The 14574-nt window shown below is 49.1% G+C and overlaps 1 protein-coding gene across 2 annotated transcripts in view; it reads right to left on the bottom strand.

Annotated features, from left to right (window-relative positions):
• FLNC (filamin C) overlaps nt 1-13717 on the bottom strand; it is a 42549-nt gene extending 28832 nt beyond the window's left edge. For both annotated transcript variants that reach the window (XM_003771593.3, XM_003771594.3), the window contains exons 1-8: nt 12846-13717; nt 6700-6948; nt 4325-4422; nt 3989-4139; nt 3660-3778; nt 3414-3491; nt 968-1130; nt 315-515 (exon numbers count right to left, since the gene is read on the bottom strand). In XM_003771593.3, coding sequence (XP_003771641.1) covers nt 315-515; nt 968-1130; nt 3414-3491; nt 3660-3778; nt 3989-4139; nt 4325-4422; nt 6700-6948; nt 12846-13185 — 1399 coding nt within the window. In that variant the 5' untranslated portion in view covers nt 13186-13717. The remainder of the gene's footprint in view (nt 1-314; nt 516-967; nt 1131-3413; nt 3492-3659; nt 3779-3988; nt 4140-4324; nt 4423-6699; nt 6949-12845) is intronic.
• Between the last annotated feature and the right edge of the window lie 857 nt (nt 13718-14574).

Below are 14574 nucleotides of genomic sequence, written 5' to 3'. Positions count from 1 at the left end.
TTCTTAATGCCTCTAAGGTAGGAGCCACTCATCGGTCCTTCATTGCTACCCTTTGCTCCACAGCTCAGCTGCTCTGAAATGTGGCTTTCCACTAACCCAAGTCTTTTGGGTCTGGGTAAGACAAAGTCTCTGCCATAGGTCCCCCTACCTGGGATTTTCTTCTGCTCATTTCAGGTGTTCAACAAGCACCCTTAAGTTTAAAAACTCTTCCTACACACAGCATCTATCCAGCTTTGTTGCTTATATGCGACTATAGATTGTGCCCTTGTCCAGCAGGAATGGTCAGGAGAGGGGAGAAGGGGACAAGTCCTCACCTTCAGCCACATGAACGGGGAAAGGGCTTCGACTGATGGGGGACCCGGCAAAGGCCACGTGTACTGTGTGGGGCCCCTCAAGCACAGGCCGGTAGGTGCAGCGGAAGGTGCTGTCCCCCTTATCCTCCAGTGCCACTTCTACTGTGTCCCGCCGACCCTGAGGGTCAACAATCACCACCGAAACATCGCCATTTCCTGCCCCTATTGGTGAAGACACAAGTATCAATTTCTGGTTTTAGATGGTCTACCCTGCCTCTTCCTAATACCTACAAATCCTCTCTCCCTCCTTCCCTCTCTCCCTCTCACCCCTCTTTCTCCTCTCTCTTTTTCCCTTTCTCTCCCCTCCTTCTGCTCTCTCCCTCTATCTCTCCTCTGTCTCCTCTCTCCCCCCAGCTCCTCTCCTTCCCTCCCCTCATTCACCCCTTCTCTGATTGCTTCCGGTAAAATTAAGTCTGACAGGACATGCTGCTGGGCACCTTTCTACTTCTTCAACTCTCCTGCAAGGGATCCTTCAAGGACCTTTACCTCCCTCTTCCTTTCCTCTCCCCTCCCTCCTTCTCCCCCTTCTTCTTCCCCTTCTCCTCTTCCTCAGAGCAATGTAGAATCCCAACCAGCCAGTGGTACTCCCACCTCAACCCCCCACTATCCCCTACCTGCAGTGTAGATATCAAAGTAGGTGGGTTTGTTGGCCACGTTGCCCACTGGCTCCAGGCCAGGTCCTCTAGCTGACACCTTGTTAGCATCACCCAGGGCCATGCCTACGTTCACCTCAAAGGGGCTACGCTCGATATTTTGGCCAGCAAAGAGCACTGTCGCCTGGGAAGTCAGAGATCAAAGACTCAAGGCTGGGTAGTAAGGAGCAGGACAGCATGTCAGAGATATCCCAGGGGACACTTCAACAAATGAGGGGGAGGTACAAAATAAACACACAGAATTACAGATTGAAAAGGACCTCTGGAAGCAGCTAGTCCAATCTCACCCTGAACCTGATGAAAAAACTGTGTCTAACTCTTGGGGATTATCTAGCCTCCATCTGAAGACCTCTAGGCAGGGGAACTCCACTACTCATCCTGAGGCAGCCCATTCCATCTGTGGATAACTCTGACCCTTGGGAAGAATAGTGACATGGTGCAGTGGATAGAGTACCAGCCTGGGAGTTAGGAAGACCTGAGTTCAAACATTTATTAACTGTCATTTAATCCTATTTGCCTCCCTTATAAAATTTAATTATTTATTTATAAATATGAGATTTATAAAATGAGATAGAGAAGGAAATGGCAAACTGTTCCAGTATCTTTGACGAGAAAACCCCAAATGGAGACACAAAAAGTTAGACATGACTAAACAACAACAAACCTTTAGGAAGTTTTTCCTTACATCTAGTCTTAACCTGACTATTTTATATCTCTCACTCACACTGTTCTGAGTTCTTTCTCCTGGAATCAAATAGAACACGGCTAGTTTATCTTCTATAGGCTAAAGCACTTTAAATATTGGAAGACAGTCTTCTAAAGTCCTCCCTTCTCAAGGCTAAACATTCTTAATTCCTTCAGTTAATCCCCAAGTGTTAGATGATTTTAGGTATACGTGGCAAAAGGAGCTGTACAGCAGGAAATAACCTGAGGAGGGGGAACAAGGTGTACAGAGGAGGAAAACAGGAAGGCAGTAGTGAAAGGTTGTTTCCCCCAAGATTAATGATTTTGTTATTGAGTAGCCTGTACCGTGACGGGGTAAAGACAAAGAAAGCTGGGTATGAAATGATGTAATGAGATGGTATATATGGCATATATGAAGGAATGTAACCGTGAGAAGCTGCAGATGCCATTAGAGAAGATGTACGGTGTTTAATAAACGCTTGCAGTGATTAGTAACATCTGCGGCTTTTTTAGTTGGAACCCTTAAAATATGGTGTTCACAACAACAAGATTATGTGATGATCAACTGTGATGGATTTGGCTCTTTTCAACAATGAGATGATTCAAGGCAATTCTAATAGACTTGTGATGGAGAGAGGACTGAATATGGATCACAACATAGTGTTTTCAGCTTTTTGTTGCTGTTTGCTTGCTTGGTTTTTTTCTTTCTCATTTTTTCCCTTTTGATCTGATTTTTCTTGAGCAGCATGATAAATGTGGAAATATGTTTACAAGAATTGCACATGTTTAACCTATATTGAATTATTTACTATCCTGGGAAGGAGGAAGGAGGGAGAAAGGAAGAAAAATATGGAGCACAAGGGTTTGCAAGGGTGAATGGTGAAAACTATCTTTGCATGTATTTTGAAAAATAAAAAGATATTATTACTTTAAAAAACCCTAAAAATAAATAAATAAATACAGTGTCCAGATCTAAATATAATATGTCAAGATATTGTCCAATTAGGGCAAGGTACATCCAGAAGCACTATCACCTTCCTAATCTTGGGCGCTATATCCTTCAGTATAGCTTAAAATAGCATTATTATTATTATTATTATTTCATCCTGTTGATGCAATCTTAAGCTTGCATTCTACTAATAACCTCAGATCTTTTACTATACTTATCTATTCTATTTCTATACTTATAACTATACTCTTTTCTATACTTTCTCTACATTAATCTATACTAGCTATAATTCCCCCAACCTATATTAGAGGAAGTTAATTATTTGAACTCATCTAGGATTTTACATTTATCTCTATTAAAGGTAATCTAATTGGGCTTAGCCCATTGTTCTAGCCTTTCAGGATCATTTCTGAATCCTGATTATAACTTATTAACTGTATAGCCTGTTAGTAATATTCGTGATCATTACTAAGAGGTATTCCCAATTTAATATCCTCTGCAAATCTGACGAGTATGTAATCTATTCCTTCATATAACTCATTAATGAAAAAGTTAAACAGCACAGGGCTGAGAAGAGGTCCTTGGAATACTAGGGACTTCCCTGTAAGTCATCACAGACTCATTAATTAGTCAGACTTTGGATCTGGTCATCTCCCACTTCTGCACTGGAGACTAGGAAGAATATGGAGTTTGACAGATGAACATTAAAACATGATCATTTATAGAACTGAGGAAGTCTAGAAGAGTGGGAGGGATTTTTTTTAGTGGAGATACCTTGTGTAGCCCTGCCACCTTGGGTACATAGGAAACAGCGTAGGTCCGGTCCTTGTCATTATTGGGAACCACTTTGGCCTGTTGAGGGAATGGGAATTGTTAATGATTCAGATACTAACTGTCATCCTTTCCTAACTCTTCTATAGCCCACAGAGGGTTATGTGGAAATAGTTTCCTATAGTTTACCAAAAACGGGGGGTAAATTCAGCAGTCCCTGACCCATCCCAAAGTCTTCCTTTGCCGTACCTCCTCAGTGTGGCCCTCGGGGTCCTCGATGTATACGAGCACCTCCCCCAGTCCTGCATCTACTGTCTGTACAGTAAAATGAGCTGGCTGAAGCACTGTGTTCCCATGAGGCTCAATGCCTGTGGAAAAGGGAATTGGAAGGGACCAATAAGAGGAGAAAACATAGACAGAAACAGCGAAGCAACTTTTTTGCCACCCCTAGCTTGTGCAAAAAGAATCCCCAGGATATGACAGCCCCCCAGGATGTCTCTCAGGACTGGGGATATGCTCCTCCACACAGGCCGTGATGGGCTGGGGCAGAGTTACCTTCCAGGGTTAGGGCTACATACCAGGCCCATAGGCGGTGGCCTTCTTGGGATTCAGCTGTTTGGAGCGGACAGGGGCTCCAGGTTTGAGCTTGGCCTTTGGGAACTGGGACAGGTAGGTCATGACGGAGTGCTCATCCACATTGGGGTCCACGATCTCCTCAGGGGCAATCACCTGCCATGGGGAAGTCCACAAGTCAGCCCCCCACTCCTCCCCCTCTGCTCCTGGTCCCTCTCTCCCAAGAGAGAACTTTCCTTCTGACCCTGCCCCTCTTTCCCAAGGGTTAGTCCACTCCCCACTTATGCTCGCCTCCTGACCGCCTCTCCCCATGCCCTGTTTCTGCTCCCCTATGCCCGTACCTGTGGCACACCCAGCCAGTCATCCGCCTGTTGCATTGCCTCTCGGGCATTCTCCACTGGCTGGTTGGGATCCCACGCCTCCCAGTTGGGACACAGGCCTGAGGAGGAGAAGGAATGGTGAATTAGGATTGGAGGGTGCTTTAGACAGCATCTAAGCTGGCTCTCTCATCTTACAGATGAGGGAGTCGGGATGAGCCGCCGTATAGCCAGCTGCATAGCCGCTCACCCAGAAAAGCTGGACAGACTTCCTTCCCCCTTCCCCAAGACACTTCCACCCAAACAGACTCCTACAGAGACTCTGAGGTGCCCCCCAAAGATACAACCAAGGTCGGGGCCACTACGGACAGCCCTGACTCAGGCCAACAATGAGTCTTTCTGCCCGAGGCTGGCTCTGCCTGGTACCAGTGCTCCTCTCAGGCCAGGAGGCCAGGCTCCTCTCGGGCCAGCCTCCTGCGTGTCCAGACCCCCTGACAGACTCTGAGAAAGGAAACCGAGAGTGGAGCCTTCCATCCCTAGGAACCAACACTCTCTGGGGAAGGCACGTGAAAGCAGCAGCAGCTCCTACTCTGATCCCAAAAGCTTCCCACCACCTCAGCTTGTTGCCTGGGATCTCTGAGTACTCGACAAACTATCCTTGGAGGGGCGGCAAGAACATTTTCCCCATCTCCCCCCATATATTCCAGGAACCTAGGATATTCAAAGGGGTAACGGGGTGGGGGGGAGTGAGGGATCCTCTACGAAAGTCACTGAGAAGTCTTAGGAATCTCTCTTGGCGGGACCCTGAGGTCTGTCCTACAAGTTGGGGAGCAGAAAGGAATGGGGGACGGGAAGGAAGGCCTTAGTCCCAGGCTGGCCGGCAAAGAAAAGGAGGAGAAATGGTTTGTTGAGAGTGGACGGGGGAGGGGGCCAGCCAAAAACATGCAGTCCATGACAAGCACAAAGGCTGAGCTCACTGTTGGCAGGAGCAGCCTCAGGCAGCGGATCAACAGCTGGGAATGCTTCCCGAGGCTGCGGGACTGCCGTCCACTCATTCCCCTGCACACACACGCACACTCACACACACACACTCCAGGTCCTAGGGTTTTACAAAGGTTTACAAGAGCCTTTGGGGGCTGCAGCACTAAGACTGACCACTGGGGGTCAGCAGATAAATAACCTTCCTTGGTTGATTGGCTGGGTGGGAGATAAACCTTTCTGACTGGAAACTGGGGAGAATTGGAAAATAAATCCTTAGCTTGCCAACAGTACCAGGTATTTCACTAGCTCCTGCTTGGTTCTGATTTTCCCTTACTCTGGTTCTCTGCTCAAAGGCCTCCTGGGAATACGGTGGTAGGCAGGGACAGGAAGGGGTGAGAGGGGTTCCAGTCCCAGCACTGTTGTCCTTGTCATGTTTTTCCCCAGTGGAGAGAATAAACTTATACCATGACAGGCTATTTGCGTTTGAACCCGAGTCTGATATTTACTTTTTTTGTGTGTTTCTTAGCAAAAGGCAACACGGCAAAGTGGACAAAATTAAGACACGGAGTCAGGAAGACTTAGATGCAAGTCCTGCCTCTGCCATCCACTAGGGGACAGGTCATTGAAACTCAGTCTCCATTACTTATCCCTCTCCTGGACCACTCTCTAAGACTCAAGTATAAATAAGCTGAAAATCTACACTGGTGAAAAAGGCTCCACACTGAGAATTCCCTATACTGGTGAAAGTATACTCTAGTTTTTTTTTTTTTTTTTAAATAACTTGGCCACATCACTTAAACTCACTCTTCCTTTGCCTACAAATGAAAGGTTTGGACTTTAAGGTCCTTTCTGGTTCTATATCAGTGATCTAAGACTAGCCACCCCACTGTGGGAAGCATTCTGGGATAGAGATCCCCAAACCTCCTCTCCTTAATAGCTTCAATGTTTCATCACCCTGGCTCTTTGAAAGAAAACACTTCCTTGGGTTTAACTTGCAGCCCTCTTGCTATAGTCCCTGTCCTGCTTCCTTCTATCTTCTGCCCAATGTACATGGAAAGTAGAAAGAACACTGATCTTGGATTAGACATGGTTTAAACCAAGTCTCTCAACTCTGCCATTTATGAGCCATGGATTCCATGGGAAATGGGAAAGGGGAAAATGATAACATCTTCAAAGCTCAGTTTTTCTTCTGTAAAATGGGGATAAGCATAGCCATTTTACAGAGTAGTAAGGAAAATAAAGTGCTATATACAGGGAATTATGTGACTTCTGATTCTGGAGACCAATTGATCAGTTCTCATTCAATGATCAAGGATTCTTGTACTTCCCAACCCTTCCCCCCAAGACATCCAGGTTCTATGTTATCGTAGAATGATGGTTTCCTCAAATCCCTTCTCAGAATCATATAAATTTCTTACCAGGGGCACAGTTGTCCACAAGGGCTCCCAGGGCCTTGCCATCCTGCCAGTCTTTGTTGAAGTTGGTGATGGGCAGCTGGGGCACCTTATTCTGGATCCAGCCAAGTAACCGCTGCTTGGGGGTCTGTTTGCGAGCATCTTCATCATCCTCATCCTCCCACATGGGCATGGAGATGGAGTAATGCAGGATCAGAGTCCAGATAAGACCCAGGATCAGCTTCAAGTTCCCATCCACAATGGCCTTGCTATCTGTGGGCAGAAGTGTCATGAAAGAAGTCACTCCTTCTGCAGCTTTCATTTCATCAATCAATAAATCAACACATATTTATTAGACACCTACTATGAGCCAGGCAATATGGTAGGCGCTAGAAGTTCAAAGGTAAAACATGGAACATTTTTCAAAGAGCTTACATAACATTAGAGGAGATAACATGAAGATAAATGTGACTATACATATATGTTCATACATGTGCATGTGCATACATATACACATATACACTGATTATGTCTATACACAAATATGAACACATATGATTATATATAGATTACTCATGTAAATCAACAGTTTCTCTAAAACTTATAATTTTAGTGTTGGCTAAGAGCATTGAGAAGTTAAATGAATGGCTCGGGGTCACACAGACAATTGTATCAAAGATAGGACCTGAGCCCTTTCTGGCTTCAAAGCCAGCTCTCTATCCCCTAGGATACTGTCTACATATGTATGTGTGTATATGTATACACACATATATATTTGTATATAGGCATACACAGAGAAGTGATACAAAATAAATACAAAGTAGTTGGGGAAGGAGGGCTCTGGCAGTTGGGAACATTATGAATATTAAGAGAGCTTTGTGTAGAAGATGATGCTTGAATTGACTGAGAGATTGTGGAAGTGAGAAGGAAGTAAATTCTAGACTTCGGGGGTGGCCCATGCAAAAGCACAAAGATGGAAAATGGACTGTGTGAGGAACTGAAATGTCAGTTTGGTTGAATTGTTGGCTCTGTCCTTGTCTTTAATTCCCCTTGTTCCCCTGGCCCCGAAAAAGGGGCCCAGAGATAGTACCAGCTGTTCCTAGAGATGCTTCAAGGAGAGGGACAAATACTTGAGCCAGAGCCCAAATTTGTGAGCAATGGTGTCATTGAGGCAGAAGGTCTGAAGCAGTTAGTTGGACTGGGCTGGTCCCTGCCTTGTTTCCCAAAGTTTGTGAGAGGAAAAAGGTCGAAACTTATTTGATCTGTGACCAAAACATACCCTGAAGAAATAAAAAAAAGTCTTTGGAACCAGAAATGGATGAGAAAGAGCTGAATTTTCTCATGTCTAAGGTTTGAAGTGGGGGCCAGTATTTAAGATGGTTGAATTTCTTATGCACTTGCCAAGAAGAATATATAAACTTATGATTTGGAGGCATCTTAGCTTCAGAAAGTCCCCTTCACCCAAAAGCAACTCCACCTAGTTTTCTAGATAATAATAATCATGACTTCCTTTCATGGATTAGAGAAGCCAAAGTTTGTTCTAAAAACCAAATATTCACTTCTCTTTCCCCACTCCCAAACCTATCCAAGGATATCCCAGCACCAGCAGCAACTGGACACCATTCCCTTGTTGATAAAGGTAGACACAGGCCAGAAACCTTCAGCTTTTTGGAGAATATTTGGGGGGAGAAATTGTGCTTGGGTGGGGAAGGGGTAGCTAAGATGTTTACAGTAATTATTCAGGGCAGAGGAGCCAAGATAGGAAATAACACTGAGGCTTTCTTCTAAATAATCCTCCAACTTTCTAACTCCTTTCTTTTCCTGAATAGAAATCAATTGTGTGGAATAAGGAAGGCTGGGGTGCAAATGAGCTGGTCAGACGCCTCCCCTTCCTTCCCTGGCTTTGGGAAAAAAAACATCATAGGAGACCTGGGGATGCCCCCTGATGCTCTGAAAGAGAGGCCCAGAGAAAGTTCTAACTATCTTTGGCTGAATGTCTCTGATCTCATCTCCTCACCTTCCCCCACCCCTTCACATACTCCTTTCACTGATTCATCCTTCCTTCCCCATCAGTTCTCCTCCCCCCACCCTTTTCCCCTGGCCCCTGGACTCCACAGCACAATAGTTTGGCAGCTCTTGGATTCCATGACACACTCACTCCCCCAGCCTGTTCTCACTCTCTCCTCTCTCTCATACAACAGACACAAACACACGTACAAGTGTTGCAGAAACTCACACTTCTGACACCCTAATTGGGGGGGACACTTAGAACCTCATATAAACAAGCCCACACTTCCCTTCCAGCACCAGTGTTTGCCCACATGAAGATGGAATGAGAAGGGGAGGGGGAAGCTCCCAGGGGGAAGGAGATGTTAGAGTTGGGGGTGGGAGCTGGGATAGGTCCTGGTTGCTGGGAAGGAAAACTTGTCTCCCCCAGCAACCGGCACCAGTCCAAGCATTGAAGTTAGCCATGGGCTAGGGAGAGGGCTGGGGGCAGGGAACAGGCAGACCGTTAACTATGAGGCAAGAGACTTCTAGATTGCTCGAGATCCCCTTCTCTACCTGGCTCCTAACCACAGACCTCCAGCAAACACCTTCACTCTCCTTAAAGTCAGAAAACCACCATCAACAAGTGGCCCCCTTCTTTTCCTGTCTCAGCCTTCTTTGAGACTCAGCAAGAGAGGAGGGAAAAGGATGAGCTGAGGGAGGTAGTGGGACAGCTGACACTCCCTCATGTTCCCCCTCTCTGCTCCCTCTTCCCACCCCCACCCCCCAGCTGTTGGCTCTGAGAGAAGGAATAGCAACTGGGGAACAGCTGAGAGACAAGGTTGGCTCATTGGGCTCTTTGTTCACAGGTCCTGGGGGACGGGATGGGGAGGGGAGGTGAAGTCAGGAAGGGGCAATCTCACCTTTAACCTAGCTTGAAATCCCTCTCCCCCCCCCCCCCCCCCCCCCCGCTGAGTCTCAAAGAAGGCTGAGACAGGAAAAGAAGGAGGACACTTGTTGATGGTGGTTTTCTGACTTTAAGGGGAGTGGAGGTATTTGCTGGAGGTCTAAGGACAGGAGCCAGGTGGAGAGGGGGATCTCGAGCAATCTAGAATCTACCCTTCCTCCCCTCTCTCTCAAGGGAGCCTTTTTTCTTCTCTATTCCTAAACTAGGTTTAGTTCCAAATCTCCCCTTCTTCACAAATAACAGTCAATGCCTGGATAAGAGAACTAAGGGGGAAAGAGGGAAACTTTGGGGGCCTTAGCTCCCTCAAAGATGTGGGATAAAGGAAAACCCAGCAAATTCTTATTTTCAGATACCCAGGCAGAGACATCTTGGGTCAATAGTACCAACAGGAAAGAGCTGAGTCAGGCTTCTCCCCCAGTGTTAGGGTCTCCCCCCTCACACTCAAATGGGCAGGGAAAAAGAGTTGACCACAGTTGGCAGAATATCACCAGAGAGCAGAAAAGTCAACTCTTCACATCTGTTCACAGCTGGGCAGACCCTTCCATTGTCAATAGTTCTCTCCCCTCCCTCCCTCCTAACCCCTGGAGCTGCATTGCTGACAGCTTATCTCATAGATGTGTGAGAGCCACTTGGCTCAGACAGTGAACGGCTCTCCTTCTTCCCCACAGGAAGCAAGAATTCTGTCTTGATCCTTCTTTCCTCCCCACTGCCCAAATCCACTCCTCCTTTCCCCTCTAACAGCACCTCAGCCCTTTCCCGGTCTTCCATGAGCTCCCTCCAGCAGTGTTGGATGTGAGGGTGGTTGGGCTGAAAACTTTTTGTGAAGATGTGGAGAGAGATGAATGAGGGCCAGGGAGGATGAGGCCCCCGGATAGGAGTTGGAAGTGGTATATGAGGCTGACAGTTTCACCAGTGATTTCTCTCTCCAGGCAGATGCAGGAGGAGTTCCTGAAGAACAGGACTCTTTTTTCTAATAAACTCTGCTCAGCAATTGTACTAGCTTCTGACCCCATCATCTGCTTTCAGCCTAGTCACTGAGATGTCATCCTTCTCTCTCCAACTGATCCCACTCCTCAGATTCAGCCAGGTCAGGTATTTCTGAGGGGGTCCCTTTTATCCTCTGTAACCCCCTAATTTGTTTCTTGTTTCCTCTGAAACTTGTTCCAGACGCTTTTGATCTTCTCTGCCTTTCCCACCCATCTATTAAACTGCCAGTTCCCCAGATCCCCCTGCCTCAGTGGGCATCCCCTCTTCCACCTCCACCCCCACCCTCACCCAGGGGTGAGGCTCCAACATGGTCTGTCCTTCTGGAAAGCTCAGAGACATCTGCTGTGTCACAACCAGGCCATGCTATTTCCAGTCTGGGGCAGGCGGTGGGGGTGGGGTAGGGGGACGTCAGTCATTGGGGAAGGAGTTTGTGAAGTTGAGGGAGGGGACTGGACAGGAGAAGGGGCCCCATGCTGACCTCAGCTGCTAATTCAGGCAGGCCCACAGCTAGTAGTGGCTCAGGGGAGGATGCGGGGCCCAACAGATAGCAGAATTAACAGGGAATGTCTCTCCTTACCTCCCACTGGGAAGGATTCTTCCCTGCCCCCACATCATGTGTGTGCAATATGCCAGCTACCCCTATTTTGGTGTGGGAATCCCATCCTATATTACGGCTCTCCATGTACCTTCACTTTCTGAGCTCCACGGAACTGTGGAGGGCACCCTTATGGGAGGGCTTCTTTTTTTAGCTGACAGAGACATGTATTCCTTTTAAATAACTGATCCTAAGTCCTCCATAACCCTATTCTTGCTCAAATCATGTCCACAACTCCCTGGCTCTGCCACTGCCCTTTCCTTCCTCTCTCCCTCCCCTTTCCCTGCCCCCACACAGTTCTCTCCTGATAGAAACCAGGAGAAGGGAATTCTACTTTCTCAGAGCTCTTCTAAGTTCCAGACAGATGTTACTGGTTCTTCCCCCCTCTTCACTACCCCCCCACACACACACACTTCCAGCTGTGATTCTTTTGCCTCAACCCTCCTCGCACACAACTTCAGGCTTTAGTGACACTCAACATTTCTACTCCCCCTTCTCTAGGAGGACCTTGTTCCCTGCCCTTGGCCTGGGGGTGGGAAGAGGAATGGATTGTATATGAAGACCCTTCATAGGTAGATGGAAATGGGTAAGGACAGGCAGGGGTTAATGTTTCCTATGCTCACTCAGTGCCTTTTTAGGTTTCAAAGGCTGGGTCCTACCCCCCTCTCCCCCCCCCCTCCCTGGAAAGGCCCCCAGGGGCTGGGCCCAGCTGCCAGGCACATGCCTAGCCTGAGGGACAAGAGGAGAGAGAAGATGTCATTGCTGCCTTCAGTACCACTCAGCTACCCCAGCCCCCAACACCTTCACCTCATTTAGAAGGAACTCTTTGGGAAAATGTCACCATTCTGTCACAGAACCACTTCTCACAATGGCAGGCCAACTTGGTTAGTGGCTAATATCCTGCCTCCTGGTCTCCCCTAAACCCCACACTTAAACTTGCTGTTCTAGTGACCACAAAAAACTGAAGAGAAGGACAGGTGCTTTTAAGGTTATCTGTTAGTTTCCAGAAGGGGAAACTGAGGGGATCCCAGGACTTGCACTTGTCGGCAAGGGTCTGATATGGAAGGCAAAGGGCTTTGAAGAGAGAAGCTTGGGTGCCAAGCTGGGGTGGGTCAGGAATAGGAGGGAGAAAGGCAGAGAAAGGGGTGAGTCCCCTGATGATACGTGTATCCCTTCCTTGTCTAGCTAAGGGGTGTGTGTGTCTGTGACTGCAGGAGAAAGTGCTCCACTTTGGGGTTGGTGTGGGTAGCAGTGTCTGGGTGTGTGAGACATCGGTGCCAGAGAACTTCTCTGTCCCAGTAACTGAACCCTCCTTCCTCTCCACTCCCCAGGAGGGTTCCCCGACTATTCCTCCCTACCCAAACCCCCAGGGGCTCTCCCAATAGCCAGTGGGTTCAAGCCCAGTGGGTTCCACGATAGAAGGCTCCTCCCCCAGGTTCCTTCTACTGGCCAATGGAAAAAGCCCCAAAGTTTCCTTTCTGGCTTTCCGCGCGTGGACGCCCCCCCAGCGCTACGGCCCTGGGGAAGTGGGGGGAGCCGTCCCACCCCCGCGTGGGTACGGGTTGCCCGGGCCCTTTCTCTCCCTACCCCACCTCACCCTGCCCCGTCCCGTCCCGTCCCTCCCCAGGCACTGACCGATAGACACGAGCTTGATGTGCTCGCGCTCCAAGAATTCGAGCGCCACGGACACGTTTTCGAGTTTCATCTGGCGAAAGTTGGGCCGCGGGTGGAACTTGCGGTACATGCGCTTCTGGCTCAGCACCTCGAGCAGGGCGATGAGGCGCAGGCCGTCGCTCAGGTCCCTCTGGAGGTCCCCCAGGCGCTTGCCCACGCACTTTAAATGCTCGTTACACCAGCGGGTGAAGGTGTTCTGCTGGATCTTCTTCCACGGCGCGTCCTCGGCCAGGTCCTTCTCAGTGGACGGCATCTCGTCCATCTCCTCGCCCAGGCCCTCTGGGTAGTTGCTGTTGTTCATCGTGATCCCTTCAGGGGCTCGGGTTAAGTCCGGGGAAGGGGCTAAGCAAGTTGGCGGGAATCCCGAAGCGGGGTCCCGAGGACTAGATTGGGGGGGGGGGCGGCGTGCAGCGCCTGAAGATGCCCGTGGAGGGGGTCCGGAGCCGGCTCGGTGGAGCGGGGGTGTGGGGTGGCCGGAGCCTGGGGCTGGCCTAGAGGGGCAGTGTCCGCTGCTGGCTCTGGATAGCGGTCCTGGGAGCTCCTGCCTCCTCTTCACTTCTCAAACTTCGGCTCTCTCGGGAGCTTGCTAGGTCGATCTCTAGTCCTCAGGCTCGGGGATCGGACTCGGGATCTTCTCTCCTCCTTTTCCACGCCTGCCTCTCGCTGAACCTGGGTCTCTGTCTCTCCCTTTGGGGGGGGCGGAGCGGTTCTGGGGAAATGCAGGGCCGGACCGGGGGCGGGGGGTTTAAGAAGCCCCTGGGTCGCGGGGGGGCCTCCCCCTCCTCAGGCTCACGTCAGAGCGCCGGCCTCCCAGGAATGCCGGCCGGCGGGGCTGGCCTGCGGGGGGTGGGGGGCGGGGGCGGGGAGGGGGATCAGGGAAGGCCCCGCCTACCCTTCAGTAGCCTAGAGAATCTGAAAGGAAGGGGGAACCCGACAGGGGATGTTCTCCAAGTCCCTCCTCGTACTCTCATACCAATATGACCCCCTCCTCAGCCAGAGGAACAAAGGTCTATTATTAGGACGTTGCTCCCCAAATCTGCCTCTCTGCCAAGTTCAGAGATGGGGGTGAATAAGGAAAATGGGGAGGATCATAACGGCCTTCTCCTCCCCCTTCTGGTCCCCTCCTTCTTCTCCCCTCCCTCCCGTATCTGAGCTGAGTCACAGGTGGGGATGAAGTCTTTGAAGATGAGAGGAAGAGGAACAGAGATGACTAAGACTTAGAGAAGAGATAGATTTGGGAAACTGAGGAATAGTGGAGGGGTTAGAACTGACAGCAGAGATCTAATATGGCAATGACTGAGCTTGAAAGTCCAATTATTAATCATCCATGTCATAGTCAGAGCTCTTTGGGGTAGGAGGAGGAGTGCATTTGGGCAGGGAGGGGGAAACAGGATAATAACATGGAAATAAAGGCAATGGGACTGAAGAAAAGGCTTTCTTAAGGACTCCCTTTCTCTCTTATTCTGGGATTGAAGTACAGAGGTCTCCCTATGGGCTAGAATGGGTTTCCCCTCTGTGACTGGACATACAGTAGTTGCTCCGCACCCCACCCCACTCTCCATTTAGTGTCATCAACCCATTTAGGCTCACCCTCTCAGAAATGGGTGAGGAGAACGTTCAGATTCTGGACTATGAGTCACTTCTCTCCACTCCCCATCCTCTCAGACCCCAGAAATTGATTCAGACGATA

This window comes from Sarcophilus harrisii, chromosome 5 (genome assembly GCF_902635505.1).
Source record: "Sarcophilus harrisii chromosome 5, mSarHar1.11, whole genome shotgun sequence".
Taxonomy (NCBI): domain Eukaryota; kingdom Metazoa; phylum Chordata; class Mammalia; order Dasyuromorphia; family Dasyuridae; genus Sarcophilus; species Sarcophilus harrisii.
This window is presented reverse-complemented; position numbering and strand designations above follow the sequence as displayed.